Raw genomic sequence first — 20647 nt, forward strand, 5'->3', positions numbered from 1 at the left:
CCCCCAGCCTCCACCCCAGGCCTTCACCACCCTATTGTCTGTTTCCACAGGTTAGGGGTATTGTTTTTATACCTGATAGAATTCTGGTCTCTTGGAGAGGATGAATTGCAAATTCACAAAGCTAATTTATATTGGCAGACATTCTCCATACTCATCTTAAATTCTATGTGTCCTCTAGGAACCAAAGTTTTGGGAATGTCAGGATGAGTTTATCATCTGATAAGGTATGGAAATAAAAACAAAAACTATAAAGTCAAAAATGGAGAACTGGCTTAAACTGAAGATCTCTTGAAGTTCCTTTCACCTCATGTACCCTGATAATATAATGGAAAAACTGACATTTTTAGGTATCTACAGAGTGCTAACCAATGTAGTGCAAACTTTATAATTGTTTTCCAGTTTACCCTCACAAAACTCTAAGAAGATAGTATTAATCTCATTTTACACTCGAGGAACCTAGCGCTTCAGAAAAATAAGAGATTTACCCAAAGTTGTACATATTACCAAGGCCTGGATTGAAATTCATGTCTGGCAGACAACAGAGTCCCGGAATTTTCCACTACACCACCACAAGGCCTCTCAGCAAGAAGCTGTCCCTTCTCCAAAGAGTTTTATAATCCAATGATGACAAATTTCCAAACAGATTTATTTTCAACTTAGATGGTAAAGTGGATCATAAAAATCTGTGGAGAAATAAGTGATCTCTCTGTTTTGCAATTTCCCCCTATGGAGGTATTAGTATTTTTAAAATAAACTTCCCACCTGCCTTCCAATGCTCTTCTCCTCACTATTCACCTGGTAAACTCCTACTTATCTGGACAGAATTTTGGTAAATATCATTTCCAGAACTTCTCTGGCTGGTTAAATTACCCTCTTCACTCCTCTTCATGTATGATTCCATCAATGAACTCATCACAATGTTTTATGATTACTTATTTATGCGAGGTTTTCCCCTTTTTAGACTGTGGTGAGCTTGTTGAAAGCAAGGACTCTTGTGTTGCCTTCAGTGCCTAGCACAAGGTCTCATGCAATAAATGTTTCAGAGCACTAAATTAGTAAAAAATAATAATAATTTTTTAAAAAAAATTCAGAAACACTTGTAAGTAGTCTAAGAAAAGTAATCAAGTTTGTTTTGTTCTTTGCCCCCATCGGATTAACTGAGTAATTCAATAAATATTAAACCACAATACGATTTTTATATGTTCCAAGTGTGATACATCATCCTTGAATTCGGAAGCCCCAAAGAAAACTACATTTCCCGAAATCCCTCCCTGAGCCCGAGTAGTAGTTGGTTTGCTGACTGTTGTTGAAAGCCTGTCGCATCAACCAATACCGGGATGAGAATTTCCCACAACGATGCAGAATTCAGCCAATCATAAACAAGAGGGCGGGCACTTCTGAACTGGGCTGGAGAACCCTGAGTAGCTCTTTGCTCCTCGCTGGACCCTTAGGGGCTTGGAAGTCGAGAATCTGGAAGAGTGTCCTTCCTCCCAACCCCTACCCCACGAAACAGAATTAGTCTTGATGAGCTTCCCCATTTCCTGGTTTCCAGTTTTTCCACATTCTTCCTAATCAAATACCTCTGCTTGCCTTCTACCTTTCTGGTTGAAAGCACTCTCTGGGAGGGTACTTGCAGCTCGAACCTCTCTCTACCTTGTCAAACTCGAAGCAGACATTTGTCTCCAAGCACCCAAGCGAGATTGTGTGTTTGAAGCAGCTGAAAGATCTGGGCGAAAACCTCATCTCTTCCCTCCTTGCCCTCGCCAAGAGACGAGAGAGAAGCTGCTGGGGATTACTTAACGAATAATCAGCGTTAAAGGAGATGGAAGGTTCTGACATGAGTGACAGCTCATTGTTTACTTGCACCCTCATTCCCGCCCCCATCCACACCCACCCTTGCGTGCAGACTGGATCCAGGGGTGGCGGCAGACACCCAGCCCTGGAGCGTTTCCCCTTCGGTAGCTTATTCCATTCCGGCAGCTACCTGCCCCTGCCGTGGCCACTCTTTAATCCCACCCACAATTTCAGGAAAGAAATGACATCCCACCCCCCTTTTTAAGGTTTATCTCCTTTCCTAGCGCATTAAAAAATCTGTCATTCTCCTCTTGCTACATAATCGTTGCCAAGTTGCTCCCCCCCCCCCCCCAGTACCAAATCCAAATCAATCCAAAACAAAGACCATCCATAAAGTCACAGCAATAATATTGCAGCCCGCAGCCGGGAGGAGTATGTATGTACCCCTTTAAAGGGTGAGAGCATAAACCCCGCTTTAAAGACTGAATTGGAAAGAAAGGTTTCCTGCTGCTTTATTTAAAAAAAAAAAAAAAAAAAAAAAAAAAGTCGTCCACATTTTTACTACCCCAGCTGCAGGGGCAGCAGCTGCATACCCTGGCGGGGCGGTCGGGGCTGGAGAGAGGTAGCTGCGGTCCGGGATTGTAGCGGAGGATCTTTCCAGCCCCGGCTCCCCGCCCGCGGGGGAGGAAAGGAGGTGCGGGGGGGGGGGGGGGGGCGTGCGCATGCTCAGCAGCCCCGCTCCGCGGAGGCCCCGCTGCTGCCGCCGCCGCCGCCGCCGCCGGCGCTGTTCCCGCGGCCCCGCTGCTGCTCGGCGGGCGTTGGTGCCCTGCGCCGAGCCTCCCAGTCGGCGGCGAGAGGGAGCGGCCGGGCGGGAGCGCAGGCGGCTCAAGACGCCGGAGGAGGCAGGCAGCCGGGCTCCCAAGCAGCGAGGGCGGGACGGTCCCGCGGCGGCGGGCGGGCGAGGCGGAGCGAGGCGGCGAGCGCGGGGACCCACCCCGGGCGCTCTGCGTGCGATGCCGGGCGGGCGGCGGCACAGGCGCTGAGCGGCGGGGAGGCCGAGCGGCTGCTGCGGACCGAGAGCCGGCGACCCCCGGAGCAGGAGGAGGAGGCGGAGCGGCGTCCGGAGCGAGAGGCAGCGCCGAGGGACCGCGGGGGCCGGGGCGGGCGAGGAGCGGGGGCCGCGCGGGCCATGGCCGCGGCGGCGGCGGCGGCGGCGGAGGCGAGCCGGGGCGGCGGCGCGGCGCAGGGGCCGCCCGCGGCCAGGTGAGGCCGGCCGAGCGCTCGGGGCGCCGCCGGCACTGCGGGGCCGCCGGGCCGCGGGGCGAGGCGAAGGCGGCGGCGGCGGCGGCCTCGGAGGAAGAGAGAGAGGGTCGCCGCCTGGGCTGCTCGGGCAGCGCCGTCGCTGTATTTCCTGTTTGGATCGTCTCTAGCTTCTCCGCAGCTGCTGCCTCCGGTCCCCGCACACTCCCACTCGCCCCCGCTCCCCCGGCGCCTCCGCGGAAGCCGCCCTCCGCCCGGGCTCGCTCCTCCCGCCCGGGGACGCCCCTGGCCGCCCCTCGCGGGCCGCGCGGGCCAGCCCCGCCGAGACCATGAGGAAATTCAACATCAGGAAGGTGCTGGACGGCCTGACCGCCGGCTCGTCCTCGGCCTCGCAGCAGCCGCCGCCGCAGCAGCACACGCCGGGGAGCCGGGAGCCCGAGATCCAGGAGACGCTCCAGTCCGAGCACTTCCAGCTCTGCAAGGTGAACGGCCCCCTCCGTGCAGCCCGCCGGCCGGCCGGCTCCTCTTCCGGGGGCAGCGCGGTGCTCGCAGGGGGGGAGTGCTAGGGAACTAGAATAATAATCATGCATCCTCCGGCAAACGTTTGCTTGATAGTTTTGGGTTTGGTTTTTGGAGATTTACATCATCTTAAACCTTTTCTTTGATTTTTACCCCCTCCCTCCATCCTCCCCCCCGCTGTCCCAGGCAGCAATCATTCAAGGCGGTTTCCAACCTACAATATTATACTGATCTTTAATCCGTATGTTCTTAATGAACAGTCTTACTTAACATTCAGGCATTTTTTTAATGTAATTCACTAACTTTGAAGTTTTCCCCCCCGTGGAAGCAGTCAATGCCTGATGAATGTTGTTTGTCAAAAAGCCAAACCTGTTCAGCCAGATAATTTGCTCATCACTTTTCTCCTAGACTATGTTAGTAGGTTTCGAAATGTGAAATCACAGGGTCCTCCTTAGGTTTTAGTGAAAAAAAGTTAGTACTGTGATTTTTTTGATTTTTTTTTTTTTTGGCCTATTAATGGCATGGCCGTTGCCATAGCGGTCTGTAATTCCGAAAGAATGATGCAGCGAATTAAATTCAGCAGCTGCTCAATGAGAAATACAAACTTGGCGTGGTGTTGATGCCTGCCTGCCTTGTAAACACCTTGCGATCAAATGCTCGAGTTTCTTAAAAGTGTGTAGGGACATTTTTTTAAGCCATATTGCCCTGAAATGATGAAGTATTTAGTAGCAACATGCAAAAGTCTGTCTTCTGTTAGAATTTCAAAATGTTGGGATAGATGTTTGAGAATTGCTTTACTGGATCCTTGACTAGCTTATATGACAGCTTTTCCTTAGAAGTACTTGCATTAGCATTCAAATAAGCTAATGATGAAGTTATCACACTTGAAAGAAAACATGAATTGCCTTTTTAATGAATTTGCAGAATTTTTAACCACTGTGAACTTTAATAATTTGGTCTCAGACGATTAGTAAGATTTTTTTTTTTCAATAGAATATCAGATTATGGAAAAGCAGAAATTAAAGTGTATCACTGGGGTAGATTTTGTTTCAGGTTCTACGTGATTGTTTTGTTTTTTAGTATACATTTTGTAGTGGTTTTTGTTTTTTTTTAAAGGAGTAAGTACATGTATATGTGTTTTTGCACCCATTAAAATTGGCTTTAGATTCTAATGCCTTTATTGACTTTTCTGTTTTTAAATTTTGCTGCTGCTTTGGTTGGTGTGATGTCACTTGCCCATCCCTAGACTGTTCGCCATGGATTTCCCTATCAACCCTCAGCCCTGGCCTTCGATCCTGTACAGAAGATCCTAGCAGTGGGAACTCAGACTGGTGCTTTAAGGCTGTATCCTTTCACTTAATTTCATTTTTTAAACTTTTATTGTATTCTCAGTCTTGCTGTGTTGCCAATCAGTTTTTCTTACTGTTTAATTTAAAAAAAAAAAAAAAAGATCAGATACTATGTGAAATCATGTGGTGTTGGCTTTTCTCTAGATTATACATATATTCAGGTTATAGGTTGCTGTGATTTTTCTCAGCTCTCAGTTAATAGTAGCTAAACATGCATCCATCCATATAGAGTTCTAAAGTTTTACTGCCTTTGCAAAGAGAAGTTTCTAAGGGGAGATATATTTACATATACTACTAGTCTATTGAATGCAACAATTTAAAGACTAGGTTTAAAGACAGTATCACAGGGTACATTTTTAATTGCTTTTCAAAAATATTGTGTGTGGTTGATATTAAACTTATGACATATTATTTTAATGAATTAGAGTTTAAATTTAAATTTGGCTATTCCTGACTTGTCCCTCTAGAAAAATCATTGGAAGATAAATGTCTTCACTTTATGTAACTGATTATAGAAGGTTGCTATTTCCAGAAGTTTTAGAGCATTGTCTTCACATAATGCAAATAGAAAAGTATGCTCTTTTGATGTTTTCCTTTTGTAGTCTGCATTTATTTTATCTATATAAAAACTGTTAGGTTAGCAGAATTCTGAAGTATTTGTATAGAGAATTATTTTTCCTGGTTATGTAGAAGTTTAGTCATAGCATATTTTTTAAGTACCTACTTATCGTTAAGATGATATTTTTTTTTAGTATGAACAATACAGAATACCTCTTATTTCCTCTTTTAAATGATATAACTTAAAATTTTGTTTGCTTTTACTATAACAGTAAACCATCTTAACCTAAATTCCCTTATTTTAAAAGTTAAATGTAACATTTTTAAAAGAAATGCTGTGTTCAGTCATCTGTAGGATATTTGCTCTCTATATATTATTGAAGTAATATGTTGGTTATAAGTAAATAGAAAATCACTAGGCATAACTATCATTAAAAACAAACAAACTAATCAACCAACCAACCAAATGGAGGAATGGGAGCTTTACCCCTCACATCTGGCTCCTGATAAAGAGGAGGGGAACTTGCATTAGTTTTTTCCTTATCATTTTTTAAAATCTTCATTTCAAGGAGTATGATATATGGTATCAGGATATGTCTCAAGTTTCATTTGATATTAGTGTACAGTCTTTAAAGTGATCATGAAAGCTTTTTCAAATGGGCCATTGAACTCTTACCATTCATAGTAAATATCAGTGATGCACTCATACCTATTAAAATGGTCAGGTCTGACCAGCCAAGATCCAAATTCTGTGAATTTCTAAATTGTATAAAGGGCTCTTGCCCAAATATCTGGATAGTTAGTCTAGAATATTTTGGGCTTCAATTGTCCAGAGATTTTTACTTCCTAACCCAATGATCTTCTTAGGGTTGATGGGAATAGAATTAATTTCTGACAGTGTGGGTGCTAAGAGTTCAGTAAAACTCTATATAGTGACAAGAATAGTGCTTTGTTGGATCTAGATGCATTGTTTAGAACTGAAAGCAGATTTTTTTTTTTTCTCAAAAGAGTATCGTCACTGGACTAAAAAAGTTGTTGAATTAAATCAGTTATTTTTAGATTATTTTGCTTTTCTTTTAAAGGGGTTGAATTTTAACTATTTTCCCAGTGCACTCTCAGTTTTCTCATGGTAAATAAATTACTATTTTTTAACAACCAATTTGTTCCCTCTTGTAATTTAATATAATTGAAGTGAATACCAACAGCAAGGCTGAATTTAATAAAACCAAATATTTTTCTTAGATAAGACTTTTGCCCCTAATGAATCTGAGTAATTAGCATGTTGACACAAGGGAGGATTTAAAATATTAGGCCTAAGCTAATTGCCAAATAAAAGCAAGGATCAAGTGTCCAAAATAATTACTTGTGTATGATTTTTGCTTATACATATTTTTAATAGTTAAATACTGTGTGAGTGTAAATGAATCTGTAATTATAGTTTACAAATTAGACTAAATTTTTTTAGAACCTGTTTTACTGTATTTAGAATGAAGTCTGAAAAACTGTTTACCAAATATATTTCTATTCCCTTCCCCTTTTTTTAAAAAAAAGATTTATATGAATGGTAAATTGGTTTGTCTACCAGTAATGCCATTTTATCATTTCTTCTGTTAAGTTTAAGTAGCAGATCAGCTTATGAGCTTTATTTATTACGGCTTTGACTTATAGGAAATTACTAAGAGCTTTTTATTTTTATCTAATTTCTGCATATGTGTTTTAAGATGTTATTTTTTCTTCTTTATTTTCAAAAGTAGACAGGTTAAATTTTAGTTCCTAATTTTACAGCTTTAAATTGATATAATATGCAGACTTATTACAAATTAATTCTGCTGCTCTTGCTCTTTTGTGTTTTTCTTTACTGAAATTGTTATTTTATTTATTTATTTATTTATTTATTTATTTATTTATTTTAATCTTGTCTTTATTTTCTCCTCATATTAGACACTGGTAGCCTGCAGTATATTTGTCTTAAAAGATATCTTTAGAGTAGAAATATACTTCTAGATAAAGTCTTTACTTGTGGAGCAAAAAGTAGGAGATATATTCAGAAATAGAATTAGGCTATTGGAATTTGAAATGTATATCTGATTTGAGTAAAAAAGGTCTTCTGAAATGTTGAGGGACTAAACTATATTGATCTATGTTGAAGTTAAAAAAAAAAGATGAAGAAAGTTACATCTGATATCTCATATTTATAGTCAGTGAAAATCTGAATCCTTATATGTGATAATGAGACAAGATAAATTTATGCATTTGCTGCATTAATATATAGCAAATGACTGATGATTCTACTTATAAACGTGCTTTATGTTCAACCTTCTTGGCTTCTGGAGAGAATATGCGGTTGGAATGTACTCATTGATAGGAAGCAGGAAAGCATATTTTATATAATACATCATATAATAGTGATGTGATTTCATTATATTAGTTCTCTTTTTGCCATATAGAAATAGGAACAGTTTGATTTTTACGAGTAATCTAGACATCAAAACTATTGGGATAATGGACAATATAGCCAATATTATCGTAATACCTATGTATGATGTCAGATGTGGCTTGTGGGGTGATCACTTCATAAGTTGTATACCTGAGACTAATATGTCAACTGTAATTGAAAAGTAAAAACAAACAAACAAACAAAAAACAATTAACTATTGGGGTAAAATAATTATTCTTATATGAATAAGTAAACAGGGTAAACAAGATTCTAGCTAAAGAATGAAAGCATTTCTAGTAATGTACCTTGGAGTTTGTTTAACAAGCATATATTAAGCATTAACATCAGATTACAAATTGTAATCTGAATTCTAATTCTCATCACCAAAGAATTATGTGTTCTTGAATTAGTTTTTTCCTCCCACTTTTAAAATGAAGGTACAGCCCTAGCCAGTTTTGCTCAGTGGATAGAGCATCGGCCTGTGGACCAAACGGTCCCAGGTTTGATTATGATCAAGAGCATATATTTTGATTCAGGCTCCTCCCCAGCCTGGGCCCTGGTCCAGGCTCCTGCAGGAGGCAACCAATTGAGTTCTCTTACATAAAAAAAACTAAAAAAAAACAACATAAGATAAAACAAAGGTGCTGTTCATGATTTCTTCAAGAAATAATTCTGTGATTGGTCTATGTGAATATTCAGAAGAAAAGATTATGTGATTTTTACCTTCAAGAAGTTTCTAGTCCTAACTGTAGGACCAGAACTAGATAAAAGTAATTGAAGTTAAATAATTATTTAGAGGTCTACTGACATTACACTAAGTTACATTACAGGCAAATTCATTGTATTTGATGACATCTACACACTAAAAGTATTCTGAATAGCAGAGAAGAAGGAATGGGAAAATTATTCTAGGCAAACTGTGTTGACAAAAGTAGAGAAAAGGGAATTATCATGGTAATTTAGAGCAGTACTAAAGAGACTCTTTGAAATAGTGATTCTAATTGAGTTGGTGGGAAAATAGGAGCCAGTTGGTGGAGAACCTTGAAAACTACCATTATCATTGTAGTTAAATAAGGAGATGCTGACAGGAAAACAGTATGATTTTTAGGGTGATTAATGGGTGGTGGTGCAAGGAGGAAAAGAATAGACTAAGTGAAACTTCATATGTAACTAGATATTAACCCATATCGGTAGTAAAATGGATATAAAACAGGGTTAGTAGAATGGGAACTGGAGGAGGACTTGATGACTCCTTTCTATAACATCTTGGAGTAATTAAGGATGATGATAAAGTTTTGCAAATATACTGAGGCAATTACAAGACAAATGGAAAACCTGGTAAAGAGGGTGCCAGAGTAATGTTTGTAAGTATGTCATCTTTTTTTGTCATTTTGCCATTTTGAGAAGGTAACCTAGACGACTTACATTAGTATGAGAATTTGATAAGCTTTTATATTTGATTTCTTTTGGGTGGGTCCTAGTGATTTCCTTGATTTTGCTATTGAATCAAACTAGTTTAAAGACATTATTAGCTCTTTGGCTCTGTCCATTTATCCTCAGTAAGTGTCGCTCAGTAGTGGTATAGCATTTTGGGCTGGATTATTCTATGGGTTTGTCCAGCACATTGCAGGCTGTGTAAGTTCCCTGGCTCCCACCTACTAAATGCCAGGATTGCCTCAGCTGTCAGTGTAGCATTCCAAACCTCCTCAAAGACTTCCAGGAGGTCCTGGCTGAGAACCACTGCACTTAGCCCAAGTTCTTCAGTTACAAAGAAATAATAACCCTACTTAGCTCATGAAGTAGTGTCAGGATTAAATGTAATAATGTGTGTGTGTCACTTGTAAGACCGCGTAGGGAGTTTTGGTGAATATTCAATAGATGATATTGTTACTAATGAGGTTTTTTTTCTGTGGTTTTAATTTTCAGGTTCTTCATTTATATCAGCAAATAATTACAGAGAAGCAATGTGTAGGAAAACTATTTTTGTAGCTGTTACAATTTTTGAGTAAAAGGTATTAAAAAGTATTGTTTTTCTCTTAAAGTGTGTCTTAAAGATGGTATCATTCTCAGTCACAAGCTTACAAAATTTCTATTTAGATGTAATATATTCATATATATGAAAGTTTGTTACACATAGTAGATGATAAATAATGATCGTTTAATGATTTTGCAGTTGTAAAATAGCATTAGAATGTGTGCATGCTGCTTATTTTAATTTAGAAGATATAATTAAAAAAGAAAAAAGATTTGGAAATATGATTCTTGTTCAAAGTAGTTAAAAGTGAAACAATGTGGCTTGAATTTAGCCAAATTTTTAATCTAGTCTTCTTTCCCACCATCCTTTTTGTTCAGAGAATTCTAGTCATTTGGAATTCTAGCTAGGACTTTGCATTACTTTTACTTCTCTATTCTTAGTACTTCATTTAAGAGGGCGTTGTATAAAAGGAAGAATAAGTACTGTGTCGTTATAGGTTGTGGTTCTTGGCGTGGATTACTGCAGCAGGAGGTGAGGGTTAGACACGTCCTACTCGAGAAACCACCAGAAGTAATGTCTGTGTGGAAGCAGTTATTTTGCAGTGAATTTCTTGTGGAGGGAAACAATGTGTGATAGAATCTGAATGGAATTGAAAAGGTATATGTTAGTTATTAGGGAACCAAGTCTGTGCTTGATAAGCCTTTCTGCTTTAAGTAAAATGAATTTTTATTTTTGTTTGGCATTCTCTTTGTGTGTGTGTGTGTGTGTGTGTGTGTGTGTGTGTGTGTTTTCTTTTTCCAGTATAATTTGCTTTTAAAATTATATAACCTAACATTACCATCCTGAAGGGAAAAGGTAAGGAAATTTTGGAAGAATTACTTTGACATTAGATGATTTGTGTTCTAGTCTTCAGACTAATTTTGGATAAGTGAAAAATCTCGGGGCTTTTGTTTCCTGTAACATGAAATTGGGATGACTGATTTCTAAGAGTTCTGACATCTCTGATCTTGAATTTCTTTTTCTGAGAAGGATTTGGTATGTTCTGGACCATCTTTGTCTAGAGTAGTCTTTTGGTCGTATTGAGAACCTGTTAAAGAGGAGGAAGTGTTGGACTCCTTCCCACTGTGAGTCCCTTTCCTTTGTGTATGTTGACTGCATTCATAATCCCAGTTAGTAGGTGCACAAGTGTAAACCTTTGTTTATAAAAGGGAACAGGAAAAAGCATGTGAAAAACACATTTTTTGTTGTTGAAATAGCAGCTCACATTGAATACCAAGATGATGAGCTGTTGCATTTTCTTTGCATAGTAGTCCCCCCTTATGCATAAGAGATGCGTTCCAAGACGCATAGTGGGTGCCTAAAACTGCAGATCATTCCAGACTAGACTATGCTTTTCCTATCCGTGCAGACCTATCATGACATTTAATTTATAAATTAGGTATAGTAAGAGATTAACAATAATAACTAATATTAAGTAGAACTATTACAACAATATACTGTAATAAAAGTTAATGTGAATGTGGTCTTTCAAATTATCTGATTGTACTGTACTTCATTGTACTGTACTTAACCTTCTTCCTATGATAATGTGAGATGATACAGTGCCTTGGTGATGAGATGAAGTGAATGATGTAGGCATTGTGTGAAATTTTTATCACACTCCTCAGAACAGTGTGCTATTTAAAATTTATGAATTGATTATTTCTAGAATTTTCTATTTAATATTTTTGAACCACAATTGGCCATGGGTAATTGAAACCATGGAAAGTGAAGCCATGGATAAAGGTGTACTCCTGTTTAATAGAAAAGGTCTCATTATGACAGGAAACTTAGGAGATTTAAAAATACTATTAACCAAAGTTTTCTTTCTTGAGTATTATTGGTCAGAATATCAAATTAAAATGAAATTACTTACAAATAATATGTACTCGGTTTCTAATCACTTGGTTTTAATAATTTTGATGTAAGAGGTTTAGTACCATAACTATCTTTTTTGAATTGATGGTATGTGATTTCATGCTAAATTTGGTAATTGTATAATAACTGGAATAGTAGTAACTGGCAATGCACATGTAAATAATTGGTCTTTAAGAGTGAGTATCAATAAATAAAAAAAAGATAAAGGCAAATAAAGACAACCAAAGCTTAACTTTAAGCATTGGAAGTGACACATTGTTTACAAGAAGAAAATTAGTAACCAGAGTGTCAGTATTGATTTGTTTTATAATATTTAAATGAGAATTGTATTTTAGGATTGCAGATTAATGAAATGTATTTGGCTTGACCTAAACAGATGTCTGTCTGTTTAAAAATATAACAAAATGACATAGAGAAAGGAGCATTTTACTATGTACTGCCTTGTATAATGAATGTCTTTTTTTTAAAATATATTTTATTGATTTTTTACAGAGAGGAAGAGAGAAGGATAGAGTGTTAGAAACATCGATGAGAGAGAATCATCGATCAGCTGCCTCTTGCAAACCCCCTACTGGGGATGTGCCTGCAACCAATGTACATGCCCTTGACCGGAACCGAACCCGGGACCTTTCAGTCCGCAGACTGACGCTCTATCCATTGAGCCAGACTGGTTTCGGCTGAATGTCTTTTGTTAAAAGAGTTTTTAAACATATCCTAGTACTACGGAACTTTTTGGGAAGCAAAACAAAGTGATTCTTGATTTGATTGAATGGTACTTGATACTTCTCTCTTCCCTTAGTCACATGTGAAGTAGGTCATTCTAAGGAGAAGAAGTAGTGTCTTCCTATTTATTTACTCAGACTCCTTCCTATAAAGATACTCAGTTTCTGTATGATCGTTTGGTATGTTGGTTTGAATCTATTTGTAAGTTTTATTTGCCACAGTAAAGACAGTTAGTGATCTTAATATATCATGTTATAATTTTTAATGTTTTTGAAGAATTTACTGTCAAGATATTATCCACTTTTGGATTTAGCAATCCCATTTGCTTTAATCTCTCATTTTCTTGTGTTTCATTTGAAAGAAAATTTGGATAATATTAATAGTTCTGTTTATTGTGTAGCTTTTTCTTTCTTCATGGAATATGTATGGAAGGTAGACTAAGGGAGGTAGCAGGGGAAGAAATTGTTGACATAGTTTCTCCTCACTACTCAGTGACCCACAGTGAGCCATGTCTTTAGAGATTTTCTTAAGTCTAGAATATATTTTTCCCTGTTAAAATAATTCTCATCTAAATCCCAGTGTCTTTGTGATGCATTTTTATTTGAATTCCATACCTACTTCCACCCATGTAGCCATTTTCCCCCGGTAATTTTGCTTTAAAAATCTATTATAATTCTTTATAAATAATATCATACAGATATTAAATAGCTAAAGTTAGATCTTTTAGAAATTATAGCTGTAATATTGAGTGGTATTTTAAGATGAACCGTTAGAAACATTACAGCATATGACAAGATGCACTGCAGTTTCAGAATCAACCAGTATCCTCTGCCATATCAAGAGTCCAGAAACCAGACAGTAGTCAGTGTATCATTATAAAATCACAACTAATGACTATAGATTCTTAAAATGATCAATTAAATATGTCCTGTACTAAAGATAATATAGAAGAAGGGTGGGTATGGGCATGCATTTAAAATAATGAAGATCTTAATCTATAATTCACTAGTCAGCAACTTTTTCTGTAAAGGCTTAGGTAGTATTTACCGTATTTTGCGGACCATAAGATGCTCGGGACCATAAGACGCACCAGTTTTTAGAGAAGGGAAATGAAGAAAAAAAGATTCTGAAACAAATAGTGTCCTAAAATATTCTATGTGCATTAAAACCCAACATCACAGTCATAAACACATGTAATCAACCCTGTAAAGTAAACAGCAGCATTTAGAACCATTTTAGAGCCGGGCAAGCACACAGAGACCACACAGAGCCGGGCAAGTAAAAAAACTTTTTTTTAAAAGTATATGTGTAGGCTATATTTGGACCATAAGACGCAGGGACTTTTTCCCCCCACTTCTGGAGGGAAAAAAGTGCGTCTTATGGTCTGAAAAATACGGTAGTTTGGCTTTATAGTTTTTGTTACAACTATTGAACTCTGCCAGTGTACCATAAAAACAGTCATAGTCAATAATGTGAAGAAAGGAATGCAGATAATTTCAATAAAACTTTATAAATTCAGACAGTGGGCTGGATTTCATTCTCAAGCTCTAAATTTGTCAGCCCCTGCTTTAGTTTACCAGTCTGTGTTGCTTTTAAATTATGTATTGAGCCCTTGCTAGTTTGGCTCAGTGGATATAGAGCCTCGTCCTGCGGACTGAAGGGTCCCAGGTTGAAGAGTCCCAGGTTTGATTCCAGGCCGGGGCACATGTCCAGGTTGCAAGCTCAATCCTCAGTGCGGGTGTGCAGGAGGCAACTGATCAATGATTCTCTCATCATTGGTGTTTCTATCTCTCTCCCCCTCCCTTCTTTGAAATCAATAAAAATATGTATTTTTAATTATGTGTGGAGACAAAAGTTTAGAAAGGAATTACTACTAATGTATTTATAGTTTCATAAATTACACTTACACATCAGTATAAATTTAACTTTTCTCATAAATAGAAAAATATTTTAAGATAGAACAGTAATTTCTTTTTTTTGTTTTGTTAGTCTTCACTGGAGGATATATATATATATATATATATATATATATATATATATATTCTTTGCTTTTACAGAGAGTGGAAGGGAGGGAAGAGAGAGAGAAATACCGATGTGAGAAATATTGATTGGTTGCCTCCTGCTACAGCCCTGACTGGGGCCTGAGATTGAACCTGCAACCCAGGTACTCTCAAGGGGCAACTAACCATTGAGCCACATTAGCCAGGGCAGAATCAGTAATTCTTCATGCTACATAGTACCACTGCATACCAAATCAAAATTTCCTAAGTGTTTTTTGATCCTGTGAAAGGCATTATTTTTGTGTGTGTGAATTCTAATTAATTTGATAATAAATTTGGTTAATTAGGCATTCCTTGGAAGCAGTTCAGTGATTATTATTGAATTATTCAGTTTGTGACCTTTATTTCCTAGTTTTAATTAAAAATACATTTGTATTTGTAGATTATTCCTAATATTTTCATTAATATTACATAAAGATATGTTGATCTAGTTAGAATTCACTTTCATCTTTAAAAGTAAGCATTTTATTAAAACATTGTGATATTTTAGATGTTTGCAAATGTTGATAAAATAATTCATTTTCATTTGTGAAAGAAATTGACCTGAAAAGTAAATAATATATTTTTTTAAAAGACAGAAAGTGCTTAGAAACAAATTCAGGCACATGATTACCTTCTTTAGAATCAGATATATTGCATTTTTCCTTTGAAACGAATGTGAATGGTACTTTAATTATAAACAAATTATATCCAGTTTTTGAAAAATTTTTAGTCATTCACTGCATCATTTTCCGGTAGCAGTAAATATAGATACAATTTTATTCAGTAGGTAAGGCTGATTTTTGCATGATTCCATTTCTCCTATTGGTATTAGTCCTTTTGGAAGTTATATCCTATCTAATAAAGAGGGAATATGCTAATTGATCATCACACCCTCACAAAGATGGCAGCGCCCACAGCCAATAAGGAGGGAATATGCTAATTGGTGCCACACCCTCAAAGATTGTGGTGCCCACAGCTACAAGATGGCAGCACCCAGTCCCCTCAGCCCTGCCAGGGCAGCAGTCACATGGCAAGGCTAGGCCCACACCACGAGCATGCCTCCAGAGTCCCCCCAGCCCCCTAAGCTCCTCAGCTGCCCAAGACCAGCCTGAGGCACAGGCAAGCCTCAGCTGGCGTCTGCCCAGCTGCCCAGGGCCACCTGAGGCTCAGGTAACCAGGGTTGGCCTAGCTTTGCGCTGCCAGCAGTGGCAGCGGCAGAGATGTGATGCGGGCATTGCCTTCTCCTGACTGCTGAGTTGCCTCCTGCCTCTGAGGAATCCCGGACTGTGAGAGGAGGCAGGCCAGGCTAAGGGACACCCCCCCTTCCAGTGCATGAATTTTCATGCACCGGGCCTCTAATAAGATAAATGAAAGATGACATGCTGAACATATCTCTTTGTATTTATTGGTACTATGATTTAAAAATAAGAATTGTTCTACAATAACTTAGATTCACTGAAAATAGGGGTGAATATAGAGGTTTTTAAGAATAGCTGATATTGCCGGGACCGGTTTGGCTCAGTGGATAGAGCGTCGGCCTGCGGACTGAAAGGTCCCGGGTTCGATTCCGGGCAAGGGCATGTACCTTGGTTGCGGGCACATCCCCAGTAGGGGGTGTGCAAGAGGCAGCTGATTGATGATTCTCTCTCATCGACGTTTCTAACTCTCTATCCCTCTCCCTTCCTCTCTATTAAAAATCAATAAAATATATTTAAAAAAAAAGAAAAAAAGAAAAGCTGATATTTTTGTTTTTATGATAATCTTCACTTGAAAATTAAGATATGCTTAAAATATGTTTTATAGTACTTTCTGTTCACGTGTTTCTTTCAGCAAATGCTATCTAGAACTTTGATGTTTTTCCTGGTGAGGTTGTCTGTTGAAGAGTGATTTATTCTATCCTTTCTTGAAAGTACATAGTCTTTTTTTGTAATAGCAGTACCTCTGCTTTTTCACAGCAGTACCCTGCCAAAGGTGACTATAAATCTAGTGGCATCAGCTATTGCAGTACTTCTGCTAAATTGCTTTCCTTTTGTATATTTTTCCTTTTTGTCTTTTGAAAAGGAGAAAAAATGTTGGAACAGATTTTTTCATTTATTCAGTCTTTAAACTCTTATTTTTTTAAAGTGTTGTATTTTTCTTTTAAAATTCACTTTATTATTCTTGAGAAAAGATCTTAGCCATTAAGCATCTGAGAGTGGACACTTGGGTAAAAGATTTTTACTTGACATGTGAGAATGTTCCTTCTTGTATCTTTAAACCAGACCACTGTTGTTTATTACTGTATTTCATAATAGATTGAGCAAGTAGTTTACTTAAAAGCATATTTGTATACCAAAAGCCATTCTAAAGAATTGCCAGAAATCAGTATATTTCATTTTGATCCATTTAGTCCTAACTCCAAAACTGTAAATAATAAGGTTTTTCAACCACTCTTAATTTGTTTATAAAAAATTTAAAAATCTTATTCAAAATAATAGTGGAAGAGGTAACTAGAAGCCTATTTCAACCCCATTGATATTATAATGATGTATCAGTCTATTTGCTGCAATTACTTTTTTGTTTCCATATTCATTTCATATGCAAAGAGAGCAGTTGATTGACATAATTTTTTAGATACCATTGGGCACTTACTATTGAATGTTAAAATTGTGTTCCATTAAGGAAGTTTTAAATGTTGACCTATGCATCTTTCATGGTAATTTTAGCATTTTGCTAATTTTTTTACTGCAGAAATAGTGCATGTTATAGTTTTGCTTAAATAGCAGACTGGTAAAATGTTAAAATGTAAGTCAGCATTAAAAATTAAGTGTGTCCACAGATAGATTCATTTCTTAATATATTAATTTTTAATGGGCTTTATTTTTTAGACAGTTTTGGGTTCACAGCACTGTTGAGCAGAAGCTGCAGAGATTTCCCATATATCCTTATTCCCACTTGTCATTGCCTTTCCCATTATTATCATTCCCCACCAGAGCAGTGCATTTGTTACAATTGATGAAACTACATTGGCAAGTGATACTCATTCAAAGCCTATCATTTACATTAGGGTTCACTCTTGGTATATATTCTGTGGGTTTTGAAAAATGATACTACAGGTATCCATCATTGTAGTATCATACAGTATAATTTCATTGCCTTAAAAAACCTGTACTGTTCCACCTATTCACTCTTCCTTAACTCGTACCTAGTTACCACTGATTGTTTTACTGTCTTCATAATTTTGTCTTTTTTACAAAGTCATATAGTTGAAATCATAATAGTGTTTAGCCTTTTCAAATTGGCTTCTTTGACATAGTAATATGCACTTAAAAACCTGGGTTTTTTCATGACGATAGCTCATTTCTTTTTAGTGTTAAAAAAAAAAATTCAGTTGTTTGAATGTACCACAATTTATTTGTCTATTCACCTGCTGAAGGACATGTGAGTTATTTCCAAGTTTTTATATTTGAAAAATGTAAATATAAACATTTATGTAAAAGTGTTTGTGTGGATATAAGTCTTCAACTCTTTAGGGTAAATTTCAAGTAGTGTTATTACTAGATCAGATAGTAAAAGTATGTTTAGTTTTATAAAAAACTGCCAAATTGTCTTCTAAAGTAGCCATACCATTTTGCATTCCATGAGCAATGAACAAGAGTTCCTATTGCTCTACATTATCAGCAGCATTTGGTGGTGTTAGTTCTGGATTTTGACTATACTAATAGGTTTGTAGCAGTATCTCCTTGTTTTAATTCGCATTTTCTCAATTACATATGATTTAGAACATCTTTTCATATGCTTATTTGACATTTGTATTTCATCTTCGTTGAGTTGTCTGTTAAGGTCTGTGGCCAATTTTTTAATTTTTGGTTTGCTTTCTCATTGTTGAATGTTAAGAGTTCTTTGTATATTTTGGATGTGTCTTTTGCAAAGTCTATGGTCTCATTCTCTTGGTACTATGTTTTGCAGAACAGAAGTTTTAAATATGAATGAAGTCCAGCTTATCAATGATTTTTTTTCATGGATGGTATCTTTGGTGTAGTATCTAAAAGGTCAACAAGATCATTTAAATTTTCTCCCATGTTATCTTGTAGGGGTTTTAAAGTCTTGTGTTTGACATTTAGGTCTAAGATCCTATTTTGAGATAATTTTTTTGAAGAGTATAAGGTCTGTGTCCAGATTCATTTTTGGTGGTAAACTATGAGTGGAGGGTCAGTGTTGTACACCTATTACTAGGTTTTATTCTTGTAGTGAGTCTGTGAATTTCACAATGGTTTCTCAGTCCTTTCCTGTCCCTCCCTCCAGGTGAGTTAGGATGGCTGGAGTAGGTTGGAATTGGATAATTCCTCTCCACCAGGTTAGTTAGGTGTTGATAAGTCTCTAGCAATTTAGACTGGTTAGTTTCTCCTGAGGGCAGATCTTGTTAATAACAGAATGCTCTTGTATTTAAAAATGTTTGTTTTGTTCATTCCCATGCTGGAAGGAGGAGGGGATTTTTCTCAGATAACACTATGAGAACCTGTTGGAGCTCATGCTGTAAAACTCTTAAGTAAAAAGTGTGGGTCCCGCTGGAGTTTCTAACAGCACAAAAATGCTGTATGTTTGCAGTTATATGCAAAGTCATAGAAGTTTGCATTTTAATCTATATTCAAGCCTGCTGTAAGAATTGATACATTTATTAATGATATAATGTTGTCCCACAATTACAAACATAGTTATGTGGCTCTTCATTATATTTTTAGTGTTAACTTTTAAAATGACATTACAGGAATGAAAAATGCCTGTAAAAAGATTATTTATGACCAATATTCCAAAATTACATTTGTTTGCTTTTCAGATTTGTTTGCTAACTTAGGCAAAACTGGAAGCTCTACCTTTATTTCTCTTTTTAAGTGAAAAAAAGAACTTGGGCCAGTGGAAAGTATAGATTGTCTTGGTTCTGTATATTATTTATTTTTTTAGTACTGTTATTTTTTTAGACCTGTAGTCATTGAGCATTATGATTTTCAGCAGAAACTACCTGATTAGGTTGATGTATAGTAAACCTAATGCTGTTAGGTCTAGTAATAATTAATGTCGTTTTCTAATATACTTTTTTAAATCGAAATTATTTAAACAATACAACAAAATTTAATCAACAATATAGTTGCCGTTGTTTTCTACTACTTGTGCCCAACGCTCAGGAAGCATTTTAATCCCTCTGTTGTAAAATTCTTGTGATTTTGATGCAAAAAATTCGGTCAATGCATTTTTGAGGCATTCTTCATTATTAAATTTTTTTCCAAGAAGAAAGTTTTGCAAAGAACGAAACAAATGGTAATCGGAAGGGGCAATATCAGGAGAATATGCAGGTTGAGGGAGAACTTCCCATTCCAACTGGCGCAGTTTTTCAGCAGTGATTCTTGCAGTATGCGGTCGTGCGTTATCGTGGTGAAGAATTACGCCCTTCCGATTAATCAGCGCGGGTTCTTTTTCTCTTAAAGCTTGGACTAACCTTTCCAATTGGGCACTATACACTGCACTTATAATGGTTTGGTTAGATGGTAAAAGTTCATAATGAAGAATTCCTTTAAAATTCCACCAAACACACAACATCACTTTTTTCCCGCATGCAAGTCAGGTTTTGGCGTGGGCTGCGGAGCCTCATTTTTGTCCAACCATTGAGGCCGCCTTTTCAAATTAACATACAGCACCCAGTTTTCATCTCCGGTAACAATTTGCTCTAAAGACGGCAAATGGTTTTGATGAGAGAGGAGCGAACTGCAAATTGTGACTCTTTGATTACGGTTGTTGTCGGTCAACTCATGAGGAACCCATTTTCCAAACTTTTGGACTTTGCCAAGTGCACGCAATTGATTGGAAATTGTTTTTTGTGAACAATTTAAAGTTGTCGCAAGCTCTTGTTGGGTAATTTGAGGATTTTGCACCAAAAGAGCTTGAAGAGCTTCTTGATCAAAATTGGACACACAGCCTCGTCCACTTTTGTCATCTAACGAAAAATTTCCCTCTCGAAATTTCTCAAACCAACGCTGGCATTTTCTGGCGCTAACTGCATCTTGACCAAGAGCACTACAGATGTTTTTTGCAGCCTCAC

General features: G+C 37.5%; 1 protein-coding gene across 17 annotated transcripts in view; it reads left to right on the forward strand.

Annotated features, from left to right (window-relative positions):
- Positions 1-2985: 2985 nt before the first annotated feature.
- STXBP5 (syntaxin binding protein 5) overlaps positions 2986-20647 on the forward strand; it is a 128435-nt gene continuing 110773 nt past the window's right edge. For 4 of the 17 annotated variants that reach the window (XM_045573009.1, XM_045573012.1, XM_045573011.1 and 1 more), the window contains exons 1-2: positions 2994-3536; positions 4820-4917. In XM_045573009.1, the coding sequence (XP_045428965.1) occupies positions 3384-3536; positions 4820-4917 (251 nt within the window). In that variant the 5' untranslated portion in view covers positions 2994-3383. Of the gene's footprint in view, positions 3537-4819; positions 4918-20647 lie in introns of all 17 variants that reach the window. The other 13 variants (XM_045573020.1, XM_045573013.1, XM_045573015.1 and 10 more) reach the window with 10 other exon arrangements.

This window comes from Pipistrellus kuhlii, unplaced genomic scaffold (genome assembly GCF_014108245.1).
Source record: "Pipistrellus kuhlii isolate mPipKuh1 unplaced genomic scaffold, mPipKuh1.p scaffold_m20_p_5, whole genome shotgun sequence".
NCBI classification, from domain to species: Eukaryota; Metazoa; Chordata; class Mammalia; order Chiroptera; family Vespertilionidae; genus Pipistrellus; species Pipistrellus kuhlii.